General features: G+C 35.5%; 1 protein-coding gene across 1 annotated transcript; it reads left to right on the forward strand.

The window, feature by feature from the left end:
• Window positions 1-1,738: 1,738 nt before the first annotated feature.
• LOC132101540 (lon protease homolog 2, peroxisomal) lies at window positions 1,739-21,029 on the forward strand. The gene is made up of 15 exons (XM_059506576.1): window positions 1,739-2,082; window positions 2,948-3,182; window positions 4,455-4,586; window positions 4,677-4,799; window positions 4,888-5,051; window positions 5,313-5,407; window positions 8,112-8,370; window positions 10,580-10,721; window positions 12,866-13,016; window positions 13,224-13,350; window positions 14,017-14,144; window positions 19,212-19,330; window positions 19,732-19,939; window positions 20,097-20,281; window positions 20,369-21,029. Exons 1-15 carry the CDS (start codon window positions 1,850-1,852, stop codon window positions 20,588-20,590), a joined length of 2,523 nt encoding a protein of 840 aa, XP_059362559.1. The 5' UTR covers window positions 1,739-1,849; the 3' UTR covers window positions 20,591-21,029.
• The last annotated feature ends 529 nt before the right edge of the window (window positions 21,030-21,558 follow it).

Genomic DNA, 21,558 nt, shown 5'->3' on the forward strand with positions numbered 1-21,558 from the left:
GCAAATTATTTTATATAGCTAATAATAAGCACTTGTAGACTAACCCGAAAAAAACTTGAATTTTAAAAGTGAAAAACAGAAAACAAAATAAGTATGTTCAGTGGTGTAATGTAACGAATTATAAATACTTCGGTACTTAAGTATTTTGGTAAGTATCTGTAATTTACTTGAGTTTTTATATTTCAGGCAAACTTTTACTTCACTACATTTCCTAATTAAAATGTATACTTTTACTCCGATACATTTCCCCTAAGTAACGTTACTTACTACACAATACAAATAGTCAGAAGAACACAGACTAAAGGAAAGCAGGTTTGACGAATCAGTGGTCTGGCGTTTGCAAGTTAGACTGACTCATAAAAACATCTTTGTTCAGGAGCAAACAAATGCGCGCTGCGCACAACCGCGAATGATTTCATTTCACACTCAAGACGAGTCAGGGCCAGGGGTGTGCGATACAGCATCGTCTGCGATATTATGGTAAGTGTTGTTGTAATGATGTGCCACCAAATATCACCAGCCACACAGAGTGCATGCAAATTGATTTATTAGTCTATTAAAACTCAAAATTCCGGGCATTCTAAATTGTAGACGGCAAAAATCCTTCTGTATGCTTTTTATATTTATATAATTTCACGTAGGCCTAGTTAACTTACGGTAATCTACAGTATATCATACAAAGATTACCGTTTTTCTGCAGATGCATGAAAACTTTAAATAATCATTTTATGCAGGTTCAGTAAAGCAATAAATGACTTACATTGCTTGTTTTTGCTCAATTTTGCCAACGAGAATAGTTTTAAACAGATCACGGAACTGTTTTGCGTCTCTTAGCAATTAATGGAGTTTACTTATTGAATGAATCAGATTTTGAACGAATCGGTTGCACAAATGATTCAGTGATTCACTCATTAACAAAATTCAAATTCTTTGTTTCTGAATGAATAAGCCGTTTGAATATATATATATATATATATATATATATATATATATATATATATATATATATATATATATATATATATATATAGAGGGAGTGTCAGCCACATTAAAAAAGTTAACAGCTTAAGTCATTTGTGGATTAATGCGTATTGGAGACGCGAACCATTTAAGATGATTCAGTTCGATTTGGTGAACTGGTTCAAAAAGATACGGTTACATCGAATGATTCGTTCGCGAACCGGATATCACAAACTGCTTTTTGAACTCTCTCTCACAACAGACACGGAAGAGAAGACCATGCTGAATAAAGTCGTAGTTTTTGCTATTTTTGGACCAAAATGTATTTTCGATAATTCTAACTGACCCTATGATGTCACATGGACTACTACTTTGATGATGTTTTTCTTACCTTTCTGGACATGGACAGTATACCGTTCACACAGCTTCAATGGAGGGAAAAAAATATATATATAACAGAAAAAGAATAGAGCAAGCTACTGTTAGAGGTCTTTTTTGCTTTTGTTTATTGCATAATAATTCAAAAGAAAACATAGAATACAAAAATATTAAAAAGCTAGTTTAATAGCAATATCAATAAAGATTATGTCCCGACCGCCTCAAATTTTACCCGTTCTTTCCTGATTTTGCAAACACGTCCCCAAAGCATATTTAAGTAAACACTCTACAAAGAAAGATAACGCAGTGTACATTTGACTGCACTCTGCGTGGTTACACAAAAACTAGGCGTTTCCGTTTGCACACCAAGATTGTCCTACTGCACCTGTCGTAGTTCCAGCTTCCTGTTTTCATTTGTCCTAGTTTGTCATACGATGAAGGCGTTCCATGCGCCTTAGTTCACTGAGATTAGTAGTTTTAAACTATAAAGGTCTATCAAAAACCCTGCAAAATGTCATCCAACAGTGGTATTCAAATCCCCAGCCGGCTGCCTTTGCTGTGCACTCACGATGGAGTGCTGTTACCGGGCTCGACCATGAGAATCAGCGTCGACACGGCGAGAAACATGCAGTTAGTCAAGAGCAGACTGCTGAAGGGCACCTCGCTAAAAAGCACCATCATCGGGGTTATTCCTAACACCAGAGACCCCGAGCACGACAGCGAAGAGCTCCCGTCTTTACACAGGTCAGAGACGCTGCAGAACTGTCATTGAGTTTCCTTATGAAACCGTTTGAAGGAGGTCCCATAACGTTAGTCATTTGTTATGATTTCATGATACAAACAATGGGTAAACTTTAATTGTATTGTAAAAGTTTATAATGTGTCACTTTTGCATATTCCCAGATATTTTTTCCCCCATGGTAACGTTAACGTTTGTTAGTGTGATGACTGACATACATGGCAGATACTATTTTATGTTCACTGAACTTTACCCTGAGAACCTGTAGTTGAATAATATTCAAAAGTAAACATTAAACTACATTTTTATTTATTTATTTCCTTGTTACATGTTACATACTACTACCAGTAGTGTTTGTTTACTAGAATATTCTCGAGCAGAAGTTGGACTTTAACCTTGCTAGTCTCTGCTCTTTCAGCAATCAATGGCTGCCTCAAATAAAAAAAAGAAAAAAGAGAGAGAGAAAAAATTTGAGAATATAAAAAGCCAGAGCTTGTAAATGTAATGTAATTATATAAATATAAAATGTTAACAGTCATAGAAATGTTACAGTAAATGTAAACTTATCTGGCTATGCTCTACATGCTGGTTTAGAAAGCTATTTATCCTCCATACAAAATGGAGATCCTCCCCAGCAATCTAAAAATTAACTCAGTCACATTTTAGCTTTTGTAATACACAATTTCAATTTCTAGAAGAATTGTAAGCAGAAACATTATTGTTTTTATTTATAATCGCTATTCAGTATGTTCTGTGTTTCTGTTAGATGGCAGGGTTGGCATAAAACAAACCTTGGATTTCATAAATTAGATTTCAAAGGAAAGAAAACCCCAGGGCTCATTACTTTAATCTGTACTTCTGTCTTCTCAGTATTGGCACGGCAGGACTGGCAGTTCAGGTTGTGGGCAGCAACTGGCCAAAACCGCACTACACATTGCTCATTACAGGGTTGTGTCGCTTTCGTGTGACCCAGCTGCTGAGAGAGAGACCCTTCCCCGTGGCCGAGGTGGAACAGCTTGACAAACTCGAGCAGTACACAGAGGGAGATCGGGCTGATGGAGAGCTGGGGGAGCTGTCACAGAGGTTCTACCAGGCAGCTGTACAGGTCAGGAGTAAAGGAACCTGCATTTTTGTTTATGTTATGATTCTGTTAATAGTTAAAATACCAGGCTATTGCCACGGCGTTCTGAAATCACAGATATTATTATAATATAATATTTTAAAACTTTTTGATGTTTTTTAAGGATGTCTTATACGCTCACCAAGTCTGCATTTATTTGACCAAAAATACAGTAAAGTCAGCAATATTGTGAAATATCATTGCCATTAAAATTATTTTGTAATGTATTTTTTAAATGTGAATACTATGCTACATTTTTTTCAGGGTTCTTTGATAAATAGAAAGTTCAAAAGTAACTGAAGTCTTTTGTAACATAAATGTCTAAACAAATTAGTGCTGTCAAATGATTAATTCTGATTAATCACGTCCAAAATCCAAAAAGTTTTTTTTTTTACATAATATATTTGTGTGTACTGTGTATTTATATATATATATACACACACACACACACACAAACACATATATATATATATATATATATATATATATATATATATATATATATATATATACACACACACAAACATATATATATATATATATCACACACACATGCATGTGTATATTCCAGAAAAAAGTTACGTTTATATATTAAATATACTTATTTATAATATAAATTATATGAATATGAATATAGATGATGTAAATACACTTAAAAATTTTCACAATCTATACTGTATGTGTGTGTATTTATATATACATAATAAATATACACAGAACACACGTATATTATGCAAACAATTTTTATTTTATTTTGGATGTGATTAATCACGATTAATCAATCGACAGGACTAAATTAAATACATGCATAAATAATAATAATCAGTCAATAATCTTGTCTCTTTCTCAAGAACTCCGGTAACAAGATCAGGTCACTTACCTACTTTTACCAAACACCTCTTTTGTTTTAACTGCAAAAATTACCAACTTGAGAATTCGATAGATTTGTCGTGTAATGGACTACAGTTTAAATAAAAAGGTTCTTAAATGACATCCAAAGTTTTAAAAAAATATATATTTCTAAGATATATGAACAATAGTTATAATCAAGGCCATAATTTTGTCATGACTGAAGAAAAGATGAATGTGATTGAGTTTTTTTCCCATTTGGCACCAGTCATCTATATAGTGAGTCATCATTTAAACACTGAATGAATATAAAGGCTTCATTCTTTGCCAAATGCTACAGGATGATTCATTGCATGTAGGCTTTTGATTCAGTGTATTGACAGTGTTATCTGTTCTCTCTTTGTCCAGCTGGTTGGGATGTTGGACATGTCAGTGCCTGTGGTGGCTAAACTCAGGCGGCTGTTGGACAGTCTGCCCAGAGAAACCCTACCAGATGTCCTGGCCGCCATGATCCGCACTTCCAACAAAGAGAAACTGCAGGTGCTGCAGTAAAATGTGTTAAATGATTTGCCTAGTGTGATCATACAACTAAATATGCCAGCATTTATATGTTTTGTTGTTTGTTGGCAGGTGCTGAATGCAGTAGACTTGGAAGAACGGTTTAAGAAGGCTCTTCCGCTGCTCACCAGACAAATTGAGGGGCTCAAGTTGCTGCAAAAGACCCGCAAACTCAGACCTGATGATGACAAGAGAGTAGGCCAACATCTGTTTCTCCTCTGCCTCATAAACACCCTCCTCCACACGTCCTGTTCTATCACACAGTCCTCCTTCTTTCCCCTAGGTGTTGGCGATCCGTAAAGGTGGTGTGTTCCCAGGCCGTCAGTTCTCGCTGGATGAGGAGGAAGAGGATGAAGATGGGGATGACATGGCTATGCTGGAGAAGAAGGTGAAGGCAGCAGCTATGCCGGAAGCAGCACTGCGTGTGTGTGTCAAGGAGCTAAAACGGTACAATCTGCTATTTTTTTTTTTTTAAGAGGAAACCACATGGTTATCTACGTGCTAGATGACAAGGGACTTTTTCCTGACCAGTGACCCGCATCTGTTCTGTTGTTCTTAAATGTATTACAAAGAAGTCATTATATTTACAGTTTAATTAATAAAACATTAGTGGCTCCCCCTGACAAAATGGTTCTTTCCAGGATTTCTTCCTCATCTACCTTCCTCATCTATCTCAGGGAATGTTTTTTCTTCTTATTTTTTACACAGATTAAAAAAGATGCCACAGTCCATGCCAGAGTATGCTCTCACCCGCAACTATCTGGAGATGATGGTAGAGCTTCCCTGGAGCAAGAGCACTACAGGTTAGAAAGGAAAATAAAATAAAATGCAATTAAAAATTAAACTAAAACAAAATATTTTTTTCCCATTTACATCCATCGTTGTTTTTTGAATGAAGTTTACTAGAATTGCTCACTTATTATTAATTATTAAACCTATTTATGTCTAACCTTTAAGTAGTATATTATACTACATTTTATAGTTAATATAATGCTAAATATATATATATATATATATATATATTTTTTTTTTTTTTTTTAGTAAATGGTTTTTTTTTTTTTAACTTGGGAGATATTTTTTAACATCATGCATTAAATTGGTCAAAAGAGCAATAAAGACTTTTACACTGTTACAGACAGTGTTCTGTTTCAAATAAATGCTGTTCTATTGCTCAGATAATCTTGAAAAAACTTATTGTTTAAAAAAATATGAAGCAGCACAACTGATTTAGCTTTGTTTCTTGTTGCAGTCCACTCTCTGTGAATCTCCCCCACATTTTTGAATGGGTTTTGTTACACAATCCTCTCCAGAGTGCGGTTATCCCTATTGCTTGTACACTTTTTTTTCTACCACATGTTTTCCTTCCCTTCGCCTCTCTATTAATGTGCTTGGACACAGAGCTCTGTGAACAGCCAGCCTCTTTTGCAGTGACCTTTTGTGTCTTGCCCTCCTTGTCCAAGGTATCAATGGCAGTCTTTTGGACAACTGTCAAGTCAGCAGTCTTCCCCATGATTGTGTAGCCTACAGAACTAGACTGAGAGACCATTTAAAGGCTTTGCAGGTGTTTTGAGTTAATTAGCTGATTAGAGTGTAGCACCAGGTGTCTTCAATATTGAACCTTTTCACAATATTCTAATTTTCTGAGATACTTAATTTGGGATTTTCCTTAGTTGTCAGTTATAATCATCAAAATTAAAAGAAATAAACATTTGAAAAATATCAGTCTGTGTGTAATGAATGAATATTTCTAATTCTAATTATATGACCAGCACCTATGTATATATAGGTGCTGGTCATATAATTAGAATAGCATCCAAAAGTTGATTTCACTAATTCCATTCAAAAAGTGAAACTTGTATATTATATTCATTCATTACACACAGACTGATATATTTCAAATGTTTATTTCTAAATGGCCTGTGTAATTGTTACCATAATATGTATAATAAACTAGTTGAATGTTTAAGAAAAAGGATTAATAGAATGTTAAATGGTGTATTTAAATAAATTGCTTTGAGTTGATTTAACTAAATATGTAAATAAAATAACTAATTTAATCTAACAGTTTGAAGGAGCTACCAACAGAGGGAGACTTTTACAGCATTTTGTGAAATGAGTAGCTCTCAGTCTAGAGGTGGAGAGAGATTTGAACTGTTAACATGTGTGGCCACATGGAGGACGCTGAGAACTCAAGTAGAGCTAGAATGTTTGGCCATATGTTGAGAAGCATTAAACATACATTTATATTCTTTAATGTTCTTTGTTTTGTAATTTTTCCATGTGCTGGATTGCAGCTAATTTTTAACTACTTGCAAACTCATGTACAAAAATGTATGCATTACTTTCTATCCTAAGGTTATAGCAAGCCTTGAAATAAGATCTCTGACTATCCTTGAGGGGCTCAAACAAACATGCACATGTGATTAAATGTGCACACACACACACACACACACTTCTGAATTTCCCCTGCTAGATGTGTAACAGGCCTTGGGGCTGGAATTCTGTTGGGAAAGTTTCATGTACATGAAGTCCATTTCACAGTGTTTTAAGCTCAATGCTCGAGGGTGGGACTGCATTAGAAGAAAACTGATTTAGTGGTTTAGATCGGCACTTGAAACCTGGGAATAGTGAGTTCTGGCCTTACAGGAATGTTCTGCTGTAAATGCAGAATAGACAATCCATGATTTGTGAGAACAATAAAAAAAAATCTGTGCCCAGTTTAGGTTTACTTTGAGACAGCCGCATGTATGTCTGTATCTTATTACATAAGGCAGTGGCAATGCATATGTCTTTGATAAAATACTTGCATTCCTTTCAAAATTTTTACAGCATGCGTGCAATCAAGGGTGAAGCAATTGTGCATAGATATATATATATATGTATATGTAGTAATATATATATATGTAGTAATTTACTATAAATTAATGACAAGAAAAGTAAATAAAGAAATTGTTTATGTATTTCAAGATTTTGCAATTTCAAGCAATAATATGCATTATTTTGTTATTATTATTATTATTTGAAATTACAGTTCAAATAAGGTCTGTAAAAAAAAATTTATGTTTTTGGTCACCAAAAAGTGGAAAAAAGGCAATATTACTATAACTGTTTCCTATTTGAATATATTTTAAAATGTAATTTATTCCTGTGATGGCAAAGCTGAATTTTCAGCAGCCAACACTCCAGTCTTCACTGACACATGATTCTTTAGAAATCATTCTAATATGCTGATTAGAGCTCAAGAACATTTATTATTATTATTAAAGCTAAAAAAAAGTATTAAATATTTTGTCATAATTCATTGATTAATATAAACAGAACAGCATTTATTTTAAATAGAAATACCTGTGTAACATTAAAAATGTTTTTAGTGATAAATTTAATGCATCCATGCTAAACAAAAGTATAAATATCTTTAAAAAGAATTCTTACTGAGCCCAAACTTTTGAACGGTAGTGTATATCTGCATTATTTGAACTCTCATCTCTGTTATTGTTGTCTAACCAGATTGCCTGGACATCCCTGCGGCACGGGTGCTCTTGGATAATGATCACTATGCCATGGAGAAGCTGAAGAGAAGGGTGCTGGAGTATCTGGCAGTGCGGCAACTCAAGAGCACCCTTAAGGGTCCAATACTGTGTTTTGTGGGACCCCCTGGTGTGGGAAAGACCAGCGTCGGGCGTTCCATTGCTCGCACTCTGGGTCGAGAGTTCCATCGCATTGCCTTAGGAGGAGTCTGTGATCAGTCTGACATCCGTGGCCACAGGTGAGAGGTCGTTATAAAGGTGTTACACACAATGTCTGATCTTCAAACAGGTATGCTCTACGATACATATAGTCTCAGTGTCAGACTGCTTAGAAGAAGAAACATTTTATATGCAAGTCAGACAGATCCTTCTATTTTATGTAGGCTTTTCTTGGACAGAATAAAGTGTGTGGGAAGACTTCAGGCTGATAATCAAAAGTCTGACTGCACATAAATATACACTATGGTTAAAAATTTGGGGTTGGTAAGATTTTTAAATAGTGTTTTTAAAAAGAAGAATCTTATGCATACCAAGGCTGCATTTGTTTGATCAAAAAGTTATATTGTATTTGTACAATTTAAAACAACAGTTTTCTTTTTTAATATATTTTAAAATGTCATTTATTCCTGTGATGGCAAATTTTCAGCAGCCTTTACTACAGTGTTAGTGTCACATGATCAAGTCATTAAAATACGCTGATTTGGTGCTCAAGATTTTTTTTTTATTATGATCATTTTTAAAACATGCTTTATATTCTTGTGTAAACTGATAGATTTTTCAGGATTCTTTAATGAATAAAAGAACAATATTTCTTTTAAATATTTTTGTACTGATAAAATACTTTTCTCTCACTTTTGGTCAAATTATTGCTTCCTTGCATAATACAAGTATTGATTTCTTTCCAAAACAACAATACTAACCCCAAACCTTTGATAGATAGTGTGTTAGTTTTGGACAATATGTTTAACCGTCATAACATCATATCTTTAGCCTGCAAGATCACCGATAATTTCATTGCTAGAAAGTGAACCAACTCCAGCGGATGGCTAAAAGCAGCCTAATGTTTTAAATATGACTGAATTTGTTTTTAACATGATAACAATTTAATAGAAACATTGTAAGTTATTAATTATAATATTACATTTCCTCAGTTATTCAAACAGTAGTTACAGAAAACAAGTAAAGAAAGTGCATCACCATCACCGACTTAAGTCCTGCTTGAGTTTCTGCACTTTTAAAAAACACTTCCGTCTTAATCAGTGACGATGTCTAAACTGCAACATGAATAAATCTCTTATACTTAAATCGCACATACATCTGCACTATGCTTTATATGATTAGAGAATATGCGGGATCCATACATGATACTATCATCTATTGGCACAATCCTATAGTGTGTACTATATAAACATTAACCATCTGTTAAGATTACTGTTAAAAAAGGCCATATTTCCAGTGCATTGCTAAATCTTGGGACCCAACCCTGATGTTACTGTGATAAACCCTGGTGTTACATTACTAATCCAAGATCCTTTAGACACTGAAACTCAATATAGCTATTCAGGCGTTGTTTTGCCATCAAATGGTGAGTCACCACCAGCATGTGAAGCATGCGGCGATGCAAATGTGTGCAGATGCGTCAGATTGAGGTAACAGACTGTGATGAACCCAACAAAGAGACGTTACGTAGTGCCTCTTCTATAACGAGAGAAACCTTAAACCATACCCTGCACTAATGATTTCTTTGATGTTCCCTCTGATCTCTTGACACTTTAGAACCTAGTAGGTGATAACAATCATGACACCCTGCAGGCCAGGGCGAGCCTTTGTGTTCTCTGATTGGTTAACATCAGACCTCACACTCACATACGGAAAATGTGTCCTTAGGACAAACAGCTCTTATGAGACTTTTCTCACACACTCTGCATTAGTTTACTACAGTATAGTGTATAAAGTTTAATGACAGTCTTGCAGCACCTAATGACTGTAATTAGGGCACAATTCCATCCTGTCTGTTTTTGTATCCTGTCTTTTGTCAGTTCAGTAGGATGAAATACTAGTTTTAATCTTTTCAACCACATCAGATGCATCCGTGCCTCATCCAGCAACATTATCAAGAAGTTATTCATTATATTTATTCATTTTCAAATGGCATTTGTGATTCATGCTGTAACCTGTTACGCAGCACATCAATTATGTTCCATCAGCAGTAACCCCTACAGTCAGCCAACAGCGACCTGAATGGGACTGCGTCAAAACAGTTGCACTTCAGGTCGCTATGTAGGATGATTGTGATCTTTTCTTTTGTTTGCCCACTGGAGCACTGATACAGATCTTTTTTTTCTTTCTTTTTTTTTCACTCCTCTCATTTTCTACTTCATGGTTTATCTCTTTATCTTGATATTTTCTTCCCACTCCCACTTTATCTCCATGTGTCTCGGTCCTCAGACGCACATATGTAGGTAGCATGCCTGGTCGCATTATAAATGGACTGAAGACTGTTGGGGTAAACAATCCTGTCTTTTTATTGGACGAGGTGGACAAACTGGGGAAGAGCCTGCAGGGAGATCCTGCTGCTGCCCTGCTGGAGGTGAGAGGCGCTACATCTATGTTACAACTGCTACTTGCCTTGACCAGTCTCAGACTACAATGCTATTTTGTTTACAAGCTGTTTTAGTGACGTCTTTCCGTGGTTGAAACTCAGATTGGGCGATTATGGTGCATGAGGTGTTCATTCATATTTATTTCAAGTTAAAACTAGAGGTAAAGAAGAAGGGATAGTCACACTCACTCAAGCTCCGTGCTGCCGTTTGTACTGAGGTGTTTATATCGCGATCTGCTGCACCACAGCAAAGAGCATCAAAACAGCAGTAATTGTTTGAATTTCCGCAAAAAATGTGCATAATTTGAAAGGTGAGACTTTGTTTCTTATCAAAAGTAACAATATATAAACTGGACGTTTCCGGTGAATGAATGAATTCATTTTCTGTATGGTAATATTGACCTTATAAAAATGGATGGAATGTGATATGCTGGAGATGGAATACTGAAAAAACTGACCAGTGTGATATTACCCCAGACACAATATTACTGCATGACATTATATACCACAATACTGAAAGAAAAAGTTTTTTTGCAATTGTTTGTGTGTGGTCTACAAGATCAGTTTGCATGCAAGGTAAGTGCATGCATACTACAGGTAGCAGGTAATAGGTTTGTTGTTCCTTCTGTGCACAGTATAACATTTTTGCATAAACTTGAATGCACATAAGCCAGTTTGTTTTCACTGAGATAAATATTCAAATATCTCCTGTGACGCAGCTGTTCCTGAACATCTTTATATCTGTTATTGTAATCCTCTTATCTCCTGGCATGGTGCATTTTTACTACAGTCCAGAAGAGGAAGAGAAATGCATCTTACACTTTTACCAGAGATGAGCAGTCTGTATCCTGTAATCAGAAGATCGCCACTCAAAAACCATCTGGGGAGTGACGCTCATCTCGTACTGTAAAACATGTGACCCTTTTCATCGTACTCCAGATGAAGAGAGATATAGGGAAGTTCAGCACAGGGCAGACGTGACCTGGCAAGCTCAGCAGAAAACCCTGTGTTTGTTTTGTCAGAAGCTAAGAGCAAGCATGCTTTATTTAGGGAAGCATTTCAAAACAAATTGTTTTGAGGTGGTTGTTGATAGCTATAGTGGTGTTGTTTTAAACCTTTAACCCAGAGTATAAAATTTTAGCATGTAACTCATCTTGCACTGTTTGTGCTACAGATATGCGTAACTCCTCAGATGGTCATCTTGTGAGCTTGGTGTAATTTAGTTACTTTCACATTTTCAAATTAGCACAGCTCAGAAGTTAATTTCAAAGTCAAAGCGACAGATTATCTTCCAGGTTAACCCAGTCATTAGTAATTTGAATAAGAATCCATTTTATTGGGAATTTCACTTGAGAGTCGAAACATTAGTCTATGTAGATTTCGCAAATCTACATTGACGAATCTTATGACCATCAAGTGAAATTCTCAGTAAAATGGATTCTTATTAAAATGACTCTGTTATGACTGCAAACATTTGCCAAACAACGGTAAATGTGACTGCACCTTTATGGTATTTTCTTTATGCAACAACAAAAACAGTGCAAACCTTGATGTCTGATTCACAAACAAATGACTATTACAAACTTTTTTTTTTTTTAATGAGTCATTCATGAAGATTCGTGGAACTGTCTCAAACTTGCTCGAGAGCTTCGTGGGTAAAAAGTGATGGTAACACTTTAGTATAGGGACCAATTATCACTATTAAGTAGTTGCATAATTAGCATGCATAATATTAACATGTTGGCTGCTTATAAGTACTTATAAAGCACATTCTAATATTCTTCATAACCGTATTCTACATCCCTAATCCTACCTAATACCTTAATTTAACAACTACCTAAAACTAACTTCTACTAAGAGAAGCAAATCAGAAGTTTATTGAGGCAAAAGGCGTAGTTAATAGTTTAACAATTGGAATAAAAATAAAGTGACCAAAGTGACAGTGCTGTTTTATCCAAAGTTAACCATTTTTCAACAACCCATGCACAGTGCTCAGCACCTATTTTAGTTTTGTGTTAAAACATTCCAGTATGCTGAATTTTAGCTGTTTGTGTATTTTAAAGAAGTCCCCCCATAAACTGTACCTTATACGCCTACTGAATTTTGTGCAATTAAACTGTGACCTTGATCAGGTTCTGGACCCGGAGCAGAACCACAGCTTCACCGACCATTACCTCAACGTGCCGTTTGACCTCTCACAAGTCCTCTTCATCGCCACAGCAAACACCACGGCCACCATCCCCCCTGCCTTACTGGACAGAATGGAGGTCCTCCAGGTGCCAGGTCAGAGTTCAGTTTCGGACAAAAAAAAATAATAAAAAGACAGCAGGATGTGGAATTGACGATGTGACATTTTATGTGATTAATTCCTGGCTATTTGAACTCGAACACAATTAACTCTATCCTACAACCGAGCAGATGGTTCTGTAGTTAAATACTTGAATAGTTTATTGTAATTTGTGTTCTGAATACCAGCATGTGTCTCATTAGGATACACCCAGGAGGAGAAGGTAGAAATCGCCCATCGGCACCTGATCCCTCATCAGCTGGAGCAGCACGGACTGACCCCACAACAGCTCCAGATCCCCCAGGACACCACAAAGGAAATCATCAGCAAGTATGCACACAAACACACACACACACACTCAGGGTTTGTATTCTAAAGAGGTTCAGGCTGATAACGGCACTTTTTTAACTCACATGGAGGACAGAAGGCCGAGATTAAAGCGTCCAAACAGGAGCAGTCATTGTCAAATAATATATAAATATATATGTATGTATATAGCAAATATATACATCTATATAATATAGAAATTTATATATATATATATATATATATATATATATATAACTATTTGTGTAAATAAAAATACTGACATTTAAAAACAATCTAAATGATTTATTTATATGTATATATTAATGTACATTATATTTATATAATAAAATTTTATATATATAATAACAATTAAAAATGTGTGTGTGTGTGTATATATATATAAAATAATTATTTTAGAAAATAATTTCTATATATAGATATGTGTGTGTGTGTGTGTGTATACATATATTTATGAAAGATGTATTTATGAAATATAATTGCCAGACTTGTCTTCTAAATGTCTGTAGTCCATTAGGGATTGTCAATTAGAGATGTTTGCAGAACAAACTAATTAATTACCTCAGAGGTTGCTAATTTTGGGATAATTATCTGCTAAAAAGGTATCAATGGCCCTGGCTCAGCAGTGGCGGCAGTAATGACAGTGATTTGGTGTGAACGTGTTTGTAGGTACACACGGGAGGCAGGTGTGCGCTCTTTGGAGAGGAAGATCGGGGCCATCTGTCGAGCAGTGGCTGTAAAGGTCGCTGAAGGTCATAAGGTCTCTAGAGCAGAGTCCCCCACTGAACAACATGAAGGTAAATCTGGGACTTTTTCATCTCACACATCATTGTTGTTTACAGCTGGAATTACACCAGGTCCCCCGGCTCTGCTTCAGTCGTACACTCAGGATTGATGCTCATAGCCTTTGGGCAAAGATAAAACAATCTGTTCCAGTGTGCTCTTGTCTTTGTTGCGTCCAGATGGCAGTCTCTACCCACACTGAAATGTCATTGGATGGAAAAAATGTACACATAGCTATATATTAAATCTAAAGTATGATCTGATTGGTTGGGATGATACTTTGTGCAGTATTTTGCTTTCATTGAGAATAGGAAAATGTATATGTTGCTGAAAACACATTGCACAACTTGATTTGGACACACTGTAATTATGAGGCAGAATTCACTTTCAATGACAAGCCTGATTCAGCTGCTTGAATAAAAACTCTATTCAAAAACATTATTTCAGTTAAATTTAATTATAATGAGTTAATATAATACATTAAATATATAATATTGAAATATAATTATTATCAGAATCGCAAATAATATTATTATCCATTTATTATTATATTATAAAATGCAATAATTGTTATTGTATCATAAAAGATGTATTTAATGAAATGAAAGATTAAATTATAATAAATTTAATTAATTAGAATATTTTTCATATAAAAAAGTTAAATCAAATGGTTATCAATTGTTATAATTCAGTTCTTATTGAATATATAACACATATTAAAATAAATAGTTATTTTATTGTCAGTGCAAAATTATTTATTAAAAAAACATTTAATTTATAATAAATGAAATTAACTATAATATACTAAATATATAAAAATGTTAAAATAAATAACTTTTCTTTTATTAAAAAGGGAAAGATTTTATTTTCATAAAATAACAATTGCATTAAATTATAAGTTAAATTATATATTTTTTATTTTATTATCAAAACTAATTTTTTTAAACAATAGTTAAATAAATCTAATATATGAAATATATAATTAGTTTTAAATAAATGACATATTTTACGATCACTGGAGTTTTTTATTTATTTATTTATTTTTATTCACCCTCTCTTTAAATAATGGCTTCAGTGTTGTCCTTAAAGATCCCCATAATGATGGACCATCTGGTAGGATACTCTTAAGGATGCATTTAATTGAGGAATGCTTCTGTATGTCTATCGGTTGTTCTGTATGTCTACAGCAGTGGCTCAGAAAGGGTTTAGCATTCCGTGCTGACTTCAGCACAATCCATGACATATACTTACCCTCGCTGTGCCACACAGAAGGAATCAAGTACACACTAACTCTAGAAGTGTAGGAAACCCACGCTGAGAAATTATGAAACGTACATTCAGAAAAACTAGTCTCACACATTATGAAAACCTCAGCACACACATGCACATATTGGTCATCAATCTCTCTAAGCACGGGCCCCCTGAGGGGTGGAGGAGGGTAAAGCGTGCTAACAGACGGCCTTAGAACCCCCCTTCACGTCTCGCCGCAGCTGCTCCTCTGTAACAGAAGTAATCGGGCAGCCAGTTAACGCTCTGTTCAGACTCTGATTTAGCCCAATTCTACTTCTCAGTCCACTCCTGCATGGCCCACGTGTGCAATCAGATTTAGAGAGATGAGGGTCAGGGGTTTTCTTTCGCTCTCTATGTTGCCTGACGGCCAGAATAAAGCTTTGAAACGGGTGTATGAGCGTTTTTATTTAGTTTCAGTCTCTCTGTAGCAGGTGTTGCTCTTAGTGTGAACATAATGACAGCTGTCTAATGTGCTTCCTGCTGTTCACTCTTTCAGTACATTCAGTACATCGCAATCTTCTTACAGTTCAGTGTCTGCATTAACCTCTTAAGTTACAGGGAAATAAATGAGCTGGTTGTTCAGGTATCCATCCGATTCCTTATAAAGGAGCAAAACTCTGATGCTCTTTAAAGGTGAACTTTTTATATGTTGCACAGGCTGATATTGAAATTACTGTTAATGTAATTTTCTGCAAAAGTTTTCAGCTACTAATGGCATCTGACAGTCGGATTGTAAAATCCTCCAGTACAATTTGGCCTCACTCCCAGCTCCATCCCAAGGCATAATTTTTTTAAAAAATTTCAAAAGCACTTTTCGTTTATTTCTGTCTAAATAAAATAAAATAATTAAAATCAGTTTAATGAAATCTAATTAATTCTAATATATTTCCTTGTTTTCTTATATGAAAATAAAATAATAATAAAATATATTAAACGCATAATTTTTATATTTTAAATTAATAAACATTCAAATAAATTAATGGATTTTTGAAATATATTTTTGTAATGAATATAAACTATTGATTGCAGTTTTAAAGTTGGCATTTGCAGTTTTATATATATATTTATATTTATATATATATATATATATATATACATATATAAATATATATATATATATATATATATATATATATATATATATATATACAGGTGCTGGTGATATAATTAGAATATCATCAAAAAGTTTATTAATTTTACTAATTCCATTCAAAAAGTGAAACTTGTATATTATATTCATTCATTACACACAGACTGATATATTTCAAATGTTTATTTCTTTTAATTTTGATGTTTATAACTAACAACTAAGGAAAATCCCAAATTCAGTATCTCAGAAAATTAGAATATTGTGAAAAGGTTCAATATTGAAGACACCTGGTGCTACACTCTAATCAGCTAATTAACTCAAAACACCTGCAAAGCCTTTAAATGGTCTCTCAGTCTAGTTCTGTAGGCTACACAATCATGGGGAAGACTGCTGACTTGACAGTTGTCCAAAAGACGACCATTGACACCTTGCACAAGGAGGGCAAGACACAAAAGGTCACTGCAAAAGAGGCTGGCTGTTCACAGAGCTCTGTGTCCAAGCACATTAATAGAGAGGTAAAGGGAAGGAAAAGATGTGGTAGAAAAAAAGTGTACAAGCAATAGGGATAACCGCACTCTGGAGAGGATTGTGTAACAAAACCCATTCAAAAATGTGGGGGAGATTCACAGAGAGTGGACTGCAGCTGGAGTCAGTACTTCAAGAACCACTACACACAGACGTATGCAAGACATGGGTTTCAGCTGTCGCTTTCCTTGTGTCAATCCACTATTGAGCAACAGACAGCGTTAGAAGTGTCTCGCTTCAAAAAGGACTAGACTGCTGCTGAGTGGTCCAAAGTTATGTTCTCTGATGAAAGTACATTTTGCATTTCCTTTGGATATCAGAGTCCCAGAGTCTGGAGGAAGAGAGGAGAGTCACACAAGCCATGTTGCTTGAGGTCCAGTGTAAAGTTTCCACAGTCAGTGATGGTTTGCGGTTCCATGTCATCGCTGATGTTGGTCCACTGTGCTTTCTGAGGTCAACGCAGCTGTATACCAGGAAGTTTTAGAGGACTTCATGCTTCCTGCTGCATACAAACTTTATGGAGATGCAGATTTCATTTTCCAACAGGACTTGGCACCTCCACACAGTGCCAAAGCTACCAGTACCTGGTTTAAGGACCATGGTATCCCTGTTCTTAATTGGCCAGCAAACTCGCCTGACCATAGAAAATCTATGGGGTATTGTGAAGAGGAAGATGCGATATGCCAGACACAACAATGCAGAAGAGCTGAAGGCCGCTATCAGAGCAACCTGGGCTCTCATAACACCTGAGCAGTGCCACAGACTGATCGGCTCCATTCCTCGCTGCATTGCTGCAGTAATTCAGGCAAAAGGAACCCCAACTAAGTATTGACTGCTGTACACGCTCATACTTTTCATTTTCATACTTTTTAGTTGGCCAAGATTTCTTAAAATCCTTTCTTTGTAATGTCCTTAAGCTATATTCAAATTTTCTGAGATACTGAATTTGGGATTTTCCTTAGTTATAATCATCAAAATTAAAAGAAATAAACATTTGAAATACATCAGTCTGTGTGTAATGAATAAATATAATAAACAAGTTTCACTTTTTGAATGGAATTAGTGAAATAAACTTTTTGATGATACTCTAATCATATGACCAGCACCTGTATATGCAGTGACAAATTATTTACATAAAACAAGTCATAGACATGCAACAATAAAATACATTTGGCTAATTTTGATTTCATGGCAACATGAAACCGAATTCACATTGCATTTAGATTTTTTTGTTTTGTAAATCTACTAAATCATAAAAATTAGCTATTTAGTTAATATTTAATGTTCATGACAACAACAAAATGAAGTAACAATACATGGTTTAGTTATTTCAACATTTCAGTTATCCTTTAAAACAATATAATATAGTTTATATTATTTGTCTTGGTCGGCTTTGGCTTATTAGCAGAAAATAAGGTGGAGAAAGGTACAACATTTTGATGAATTATTATGAAAGCAAGTTGTTGTTTTTTTCTAGAAAATGTGTGCTGATCATACACAACAAAATCTTATGAAACATTATTAAAAGTCTTTCCTCAGAATGGCATATGCACTTTCCTTTGTTCTTCAGAACATAATGCTACTCGTTTGCATATCATTGACAGTCTAGTCACATGACTTTTGGGCAGCAGGGGGCATGTATATAATTGTGTGTCTTACCAAGGGTAAATGAAAAAGAAATAATAGACAAATGGATGTATGCTGAAAGTAAATACACCCTGAAGCTACTTTCTTTATGATGTACGATATTAAAACCTATAATACCTTATTGTTTCGTCCCAAAATGAAGATAGCACCTGCTCTCCCCTTAGCTGGACCCCTGTGGCATTTTTTTCTACAGCCTATAATTCTCCATTATTTCAGACAGCTCTCTTTCTCGCTTTTCTTTTCACTTTTCTCCCCTCCGGCCTCAATGTCTGTCACCTTCCTTAATGAAAAGCCTCAAATGGACATGATAATGCAAGTGCCAGCGTGATACAATTTTATAGCTTTTTTTTCTGTCTTGTAATTCACTTTTCTGAATATGGTTTTATCTCTGCTTAAATGGAGATGACTTTTAGTTCATGAAATGCCAATCACCTATCTCTTTTATATTGACACATCCGAGTTTTTAATAGACTGAAAACTCCGTCAATGTTTTCACTGGTTTCCAATGAAAGATCTTTGTATCTTTCAGACCAGAATACAGAGAACAAGGAGGAGGATTCTGGGATAGCGTCACCTCCAGAGATGCCAATTGTTATTGACCACATTGCCCTTAAGGATATTCTTGGGCCTCCAGTCTTTGAAATGGAGGTTAGTTTCAAATTAAAGCTTTAAGGCTATTTATTTTATTACATCAATTAATATAATTATTATTATATATATTTATTATATAAATGTTAAGTTTAATATTGGTTATGATTAGGGATGTAGAATATGGTCATATGTGCTTTATACCTACTAATAAACAGGCAATATGAGAATAATAGACATACTAATAAGGAACTAAGTTACAGCGAGGATCGGTCCCCATACTGAAGTGTTACCGAAACGTTTATAAAATCAGGCTTTCTTACTTTTAATGGGGCAAGTTCAAGATGTATTGGGAATAAACCATAGGATTGCTGTGTTTTTAAACATTTAAAGTTTATGAAGATATATATATACATTTTTTGACATGTTAAGTACGTAACCAGAGCTGTCTATGTTTGTAGGTCTCGGAGCGACTGACCCTGCCAGGTGTGGCGATAGGGCTGGCCTGGACTCCGATGGGTGGAGAGATCATGTTTGTGGAGGCCAGTCGTATGGAAGGAGACGGTCAGTTGACTCTGACGGGACAGCTGGGTGATGTCATGAAGGAATCGGCCCGTTTAGCTATCAGCTGGCTCCGCAGCAATGCCAAAACCTACCTCCCTACTAATGGTAAGTTACAGACATACGCTACATTAAGTCTTGTGAGTATTATTACAATTAACAAAATAACTTTTTTTATTTTAATACATTTCTAAATGTCATTTTGTCTTGTGATGCCAAAGAATTTTCAAAGCAAGACTAACGTGTTTGAATGTTGTTGTTGTAGGCAGCGCTGACCCTCTGGAGGGTACCGATATCCACTTGCACTTCCCAGCAGGTGCCGTTACCAAAGACGGACCCTCCGCTGGTGTTACAATAGTAACGTGCCTGGCTTCGCTGTTGAGCGGGCGACTGGTGCGCTCTGATGTGGCCATGACTGGAGAGATCACTCTGAGAGGACTGGTGCTGCCGGTGAGGAACCCAAAGCACATCCTTCACAGAACCATTCATCATCGGAAGTTGCTGATATCTCACAAGATGCACTTTGTATCTCTACAGGTGGGAGGTATAAAGGATAAAGTCTTGGCAGCTCATCGAGCCAATCTGAAACGAGTTATCATCCCCAAGCGCAATGAGAAAGATCTGGAGGAGATTCCTGCCCATGTGCGAGCTGACCTGGATTTTGTTTTCGCCAGCACTCTGGATGAAGTCCTGAATGCGGCCTTTGATGGCGGTTTTCCCGCAGCTGTCAGTCATCCACAAGTTGTCAGCAAACTCTGAGATTGTAGCTGTTAGACAAACTCATGAGCCCAAGACTTTGTTTTTCCTCATAGGAAGCTTAACGCTAAGCACTTACTCTCACCTGAAGCATTGAATACAAGCAAACCAGCTTTTTACAAGCCGACATTAATTTTCGTTTATGATTTAATTACAGAGGATTGATGTTGACATATTGTAAGAGTATAGTTTGGTTCCTGTAGAACTGATAGCAAAGGTTTATCTAACAATTTTTCAGATGTTGATACTGTAGATCATTTTTGAGTATTGTGATTTAACCAAGAGTGTTCTTCATTAAATGAATTAGACTAATGAAAGTCAAAGTTCTTAAAAATACAACTGGAATATTTAAATATGTTGACAAATATGTGCAATTTAAAGAAATACATTTCGATGTGTCAAACGAATGGAGGTTAGCATTAAATAACTGCCAGAAAAGTCATTGTGTCACTACAGGAAATGTTTCTAGATTCGGTAGCACCACAAAGGCCTCATTCTTCAAAGCTGACGTTTGACCTGCTTTAATGCGATTTGTTGACTGTAATACCTGCATGACAGCTCTGGCCTGAAAATGCAAGGCGTGTTTGGAAATGTTGTAAGATGTAGATTAACCACTTTCACTTCAGTCTGTCAGTTGCATATGAAGAGCTCATTTCCACAAGCTTTGGTCCTGGGAAACTGCCTATTTAAAGCTAAAGTTTTTAGGATATATATAGGTTGAGCTCTAAGAAAAGTATGGCGTTACTCTAAGCTGGTGTTACTTTTTGATCATCCTAACCGACAACACTGACATTGACTCATTTAACTACATCTGTCCAACCAGTGGAAGATGGGGAAATCATTTTGTAGTTCCATTAGGCAGTGTTAGTAACACATTTTAGCTTAAATGTTCAGTGAATATCCTCCTCTTATAGCGGTCCATAAGAGGAAACGGCAAAACAGTAACCACTTTGAAGTCTGGGTTCTAAACA

Source organism: Carassius carassius, chromosome 23 (genome assembly GCF_963082965.1).
Source record: "Carassius carassius chromosome 23, fCarCar2.1, whole genome shotgun sequence".
In the NCBI taxonomy this organism is placed as follows: Eukaryota; Metazoa; Chordata; class Actinopteri; order Cypriniformes; family Cyprinidae; genus Carassius; species Carassius carassius.